Here is a 5,743-nt window from a genome sequence, read left to right as displayed (position 1 = left end):
TTCCAGGCCGAGGATGAGGTTGGGTAAGAGGAAACAAATCAGCTAAGTGGGCATTTCTGTGTAAATCTTTAAACCAGACACCTATATTCCAAACTGTGCTTTAGATTTTCAAGAGTCTTCTGAATGTGATTCTGAAATAATGGCCATATGTGCCTTCAGCGTGATGGAAAACTTCATTTCAGTGCACCCTGACCTTCAGATAACAACAGAGGCCATCTCCTTTAAGATTTCCTTCCTTATCTTTGTACAGTTTGATCTTGTGTTCTTCTGTCTGAGGATCTCGCATGATAATACCACATTTTGACATGACTTGTACAAATTCATCTTTCGTAATGTCTGGAGGTAAACCTGCAAAATAAATTCAAACAGAAGGCTTAAGTATGGTCTATTTTTAAAAAAGCCTCATTAGAACATATCTTCCCGTAGCATTTATTTAAACTAAAGATATCAAAAAGGACAACAATTTACATACACTGCAAGAAACCACTGCCCTTGGGCCTTACCTTCTAAGCATTACTTCATACTAGTATTCTGAAAATCCTTGTACTTTATAATAGGTGTAATGCACAGAAAAATCTCTGTGCTCCCTAATATGCACACCTAGAGATTTCTTGTCACACATCATCCACACTGCAGCAGACACAAAGACTTCTGCAAATGTAACTCTCCTGCCCAAGCTTCAAGTCCCACTGCACTTCTAGGTATCAGAGACAAAAAAATCCCCATAAGAATACAACCTATAAACAGACAACTGTTTTCTTCACTCACAAACTCAATAAAAAGAGTGGCTGATAATGTATAAAGATTTTAAGAACTGAACTCTGAATTGAGGATAAGAAAAAAACAAAACCGATGAGAAAATTATGTGCATGTCCCATGCTAGTTTGGCCTGCAAGAAGATTTTTGAATCTTTTTGAAAATGACTGTGAAAATGCAAGTATGTGCACTCCTGTGACTGCTCACAACCACCAAGTGTACCTAAGTATATGCATCTAAAGAAAGCACCCCACCATCCAAAAGAAGTAGAAAAACATCGTAATAAATAAGTGCACAGATAATTTCATTTGAGCTTGCACATTACTTTCTCATTCTCTTCCCAATATTTTTTACTGTTTATTCCTTCTTACCTAATAATTATTTATTAGAGCAAATAAAAATTATAGATTAAGTGATGCATATAGTTGATCCGCTGTCTCATCATAAACTTGTCATTATCCTATCCCTTAAAAGCCTGCAGAAACTGTTTTTCCTATAGAAGAATAAATTAGTGACTTGGCTGACACAGCTCAGAGAATACCCCATTTAACAGATAAAAGCATGAAATCTGTCCATTCTACTTCTTTCCCATATCTGCAATTTAAAGGTCACAAAGACATTACTCAGCCATGAATATAATATTAAGCAGCTTGCAAGTGACAGATTGAATAGATAATATTAGAGACATATATGAGCCTCTTTTACCATCTTTAGCTCAAAGTATATAAATAAACACTCTTACCTGTCACATAAACATTTGTGTTCCTATCTTCTTCAACGTGAAACCACCCTAAACACAAGAATCTAATTCAGTCATGGTAATACATTAAACACAGGAGCATAAATATTCATATTCCAACAGATTTATGAGAATTTTTGCTTGCTCACAGAGAAGTTCTGAACATGCCTTGCTTTTTTTCCTTTTATATACAGATTCAGGAGGATACCTATGAAGCATCACACAATTTTAGAACCATTCTGCAAATTACCAGTACAACCTTATCTTTGCTGTACCAGATAACAACGATTAACTCCCAGTTTTCCGTCAGTACAATACAGGTCGTAGCCTATGCAGAGGGAAGTGCTTTGTCACTTACCTGGCTCTAGCTTCCTTTTTTCCAATTTTTGTTTTGGATCTGTTTGTTTTCGTCCTGTCTCATTGGCTGATGGTTGTGTTCCCGATTTCTTAGAACTTACTGGTTGCTTACTTTCAGTGGCTGTACCAGAAGCAGACGAAGTATCTGTCTCATCTGCATGGAAACCATAGTTGGCATGATAGGTTGCCAGGAAATCTTCTGTTATCTGAAAAGAAATTAGGAAAATTAATATAAAATTTCAAAGAAGTATAAATACAGGCTTGTATTTTAAAGTTAGTTAGGTGATGGTCACTTTCTGATCAGGCTACATAGAAAATAACAATATTTTAAAACGATCTTTGCAAAGTCATACACACAACAAGAACAATCAGTTCAAGCATTACCTGAACTAGACCAAAACACAAATTCCATACATATGCATATGCAGTTTTTACACAAACACTTCACAGGTTCTGCCATTTTTCAAACTGCCATTTCTGCCATTTTTTTTTTTCAAAAAAACTTTCTCCTTTCCATGTGAGTTGGATCTGCCTGAAGGACAGAAATCAAGTGCTCCTGGCCGTGGTGAAGTGTCAAAGTGATACTGATACTAAGCCAACAATTTATCCACATGTGATAATGAATGACTGACATGTGCAGGCATCTGCCTTTTCATGGAATCATTTCCAGAGACGTCATATATTTGTGTTGACAGGCAGTAAACATTACACTTAACTAGGGATGTTAACACATTGCTTCCAAGGCAATAGGCTTTACATTATATCCTACAAATAGATAGAGAGACTATATTTGGAAAAAATATAAGAGTGGCCAATGCCTATGCTTTAGGGATCAAAATAAAAGAAAAAAACCCCACAAATTATACACAGTACTTCCAGCCACGGGCAGTCCCAGGCAAAGAGATACATCATAGCTGCTTTTGTTAGCATCCCCACATTACGAAGTAATTTCTGAAGTTGCACACTCTGAAATATTTTTTCTCAAAACTGAGCTTTAACCTTTGAAAAATCTTATCGGACTCTGACCTTTGCTGCACCTGCTTCATTTGTATTCAAAAGGAAACAAAACTATGCGCCATTAAGCTATTATAAGACAGCAATTTCAAGTGTCAGTGATGAAAATGTAATCTCTTATCTTCCATAGTAATTTGAAGCTTGATGTTTGAGCTCTAAAATTTCATTATGACAAATCAGAAATGCAAAATTGACAGTAACAGGCTTGTCAGGAATAATGCAAGATGCCACGGAGGCCCATAACTTTAAAGGTGAACACAAAATAACTCTTAGGCTAAACAAGATTTGCCGCACACCTCAATGAAGAATGCAAATGGCTGCTCTTACAGGTATGACGTAACACAGCATCAAGACAAAGTACAACCACATTTAGTGAAAAAAGGAAGACACTGCTCAAATCAGGTACATTATCTTTGACATTAGCCATCTTAGCGAATCCTTAGTGCCACAGTTGATGAGATCCAGAGAATTAAGAAGCTTCTGTACTTGCTGGTGAACAGCATTATTAATTTTCATCAGAGAACCTACTCGTAAATTAGTGATTAAACCTGCAAAAGCATTATTTTTCAGCTTCTGGGGGAACTGCACTCTCTGTAAACCTTCATTTACTCTTAGCAAATTATCTACCACAGACTATAAAATTTTGCCACTCTGTAACAAAGATGTTTTTTGCATAAAACACTATCATCCTACCATATAGCCATTACCACTACTTCACCTTAAAATGTCTTTTTTACAAGCAGTTTATACACATATACAGGCTTTTATTGGAACTCCTGTCATACCTGACAGCACTAGAAACAAGTAGTCACAGAACTACTTACTGGGGACTTCAATCCAGTTCTGGTGGAGCACATCACAGAGATCAGTCCTACCTACACACACACACAGTCACGCAGTTTAGGATGATTAGGCTTATAGAAAAAGAAATACAATACTACAGAACATGTGAGCGTGTAATTAACTGCTGGTGCCACTGAAATGGAAAGGAATAACCAAATGAAGAACAGATACCTTGTGCTTGCAGATGACAGCCAATGTCTGTATTTTCACAGCAAGTGATGCAAGCAGCAGATGAATTTCACATGTTATTTTGTGCTATGTCTGTGAAGCACTAAAAAAGTTGGCATTCATCTATACAGTACTACTGAAATTAAAATAATTAAATAATAAACAAGGTTGCAATTACTTCTATTAAATAATTTACTGTCTCCAAATTTTTCTAGGGAATGCTGGCAGATAATATCATTCACTTTTTGCACTGCTTTGAAATTTGCCTTAGTGGAAGTTCAGCAGACACTGTATTCCCAAAGCAGAGCAGCAGTGCAATCCCAGTCTATAGATAAAAATTACTTAGACCAGTCAGAGTATCTTCTGTCAAGAAACAGATTAAAAATTTCATTACTGACCAAGGAGAAAGAAGTACAGCTTCTGGTTACAACAGTCTCCTCAGTTTATCTAGATAAAAATTTCTGTTAGTAATCATCAGAAAAACTCTATGGCATCCAGCTGGGTAAAGAATCTTTGTGCAGCACTGTGGGTCATGGACTTCTATTATACATCATATCCACTAATGAACTTTTCTGCTCCTATTTAACCTACCCAACCCTTAATGCTATCTCCTCTCCAAGAAAGAACAGACAAGAAAAGCACTTAGGAAGCACAAATGCTACTGAGAAGAGACACATTTCAAAAGAGAGGTAAGAAGAAGGGAAAGATATGGGAGCAAAACAAGAAGAACCCTCTTACAAAGCACTGTAGTTACTGGATATAGCATCCCACAGAGAACCAGAAATACTCATTTCTCCACTGCTCCACTTTCTGAGTCTGGATTTTTCACATTTTTACCCCTCCATAAGCCATGTGCTCCACAGACACTTTCCTAAGTTTACACGCATTCAAACTTGGCACTACAGGCTTCACTCTCACTCAGATTCTCTGGATTGCAATGAATTCACAGTCACAAACTAGAATTGGCACATTACATCCATCAAGTAGATGCCATAAAACATCTTAATATTAAATTAAGTAATTGCCCTCATTCATTGCTATAGGATAAGAAAACTACTATTTCACTCACAAATCAATAAATTGGCTCAACATATTAAATCTATGTTCACTTGCCCCTTGAGGAGCCATGTTATTACAGCAAGACCATATTTCATAGTTAAAACATTTAACAAAATTTTAAAAAACTAAATACGGTAACATATTTCCATGCTGTGGAACGCCACTAAAACAAATACACTTATTTTTCAAATGTGCTTCTAAGACTGGAGGAGATGGAAAAACACATCTCTTATTTGACATAATCCTCAGATAACAATAAAAGAGACATAATACTACTCTATATACATCTAGACTTCGTAACATACTAATTAATTTCTACACTGCCCACAAAGAGATCACCACAGCTACTGTGGTGAGACTACAGCGGTGAGCTACAGAGAACTAAGCACACCCCAGGCACCTCTGATCAACATGCACAAACATAACCGTGACTTCATCCCAGGCCCGAACAACTCTACAGATTCTCCGCCCAGGCGAATAGCCAACGTGCAGCTCCTCACGACAGCGCAGCCGGTCAAGGACGGAAACGACACCATGGTTTTACCTGTAAAAACGTATGGTTTGGTGCTGCTGAGACTCGCAGCAGACACGATGTGGGTGAATGCGGACACCTGCGCACCGACGAGATCCGGTATCAACCACTCCTTCTTCTCCCCCTTCCTCGGGGCTCCCCCGTACCTACCTTGGGGAACCAGGCCTTCTTTTCCAAGTCCCACTCGTAGGCAGCCCCGTCCGCCGGGTCCACGTAGGTAAAGGGGTCGGACTCGCCCTCGCCTTCGCCCTCGGCTGGCTTGGCCTCGTACTGCT

The 5,743-nt window shown here is 38.1% G+C and overlaps 1 protein-coding gene across 1 annotated transcript in view; it reads right to left on the bottom strand.

Annotated features, from left to right (window-relative positions):
* The window catches only part of HTATSF1 (HIV-1 Tat specific factor 1), a 16,593-nt gene that overhangs the window by 8,812 nt on the left and 2,038 nt on the right, over positions 1-5,743 (bottom strand). The window contains exons 2-5 of the mRNA XM_005423297.2: positions 5,619-5,741; positions 1,854-2,058; positions 1,499-1,546; positions 194-348 (exon numbers count right to left, since the gene is read on the bottom strand). Of these exons, the coding sequence (XP_005423354.1) occupies positions 194-348; positions 1,499-1,546; positions 1,854-2,058; positions 5,619-5,741 (531 nt within the window). The remainder of the gene's footprint in view (positions 1-193; positions 349-1,498; positions 1,547-1,853; positions 2,059-5,618; positions 5,742-5,743) is intronic.

The sequence above is a fragment of the Geospiza fortis genome, unplaced genomic scaffold (genome assembly GCF_000277835.1).
Source record: "Geospiza fortis unplaced genomic scaffold, GeoFor_1.0 scaffold29, whole genome shotgun sequence".
NCBI lineage: Eukaryota > Metazoa > Chordata > Aves > Passeriformes > Thraupidae > Geospiza > Geospiza fortis.
Note: the sequence above shows the minus strand (reverse complement) of the source record. Positions and strands in the feature narration are given on the sequence as shown.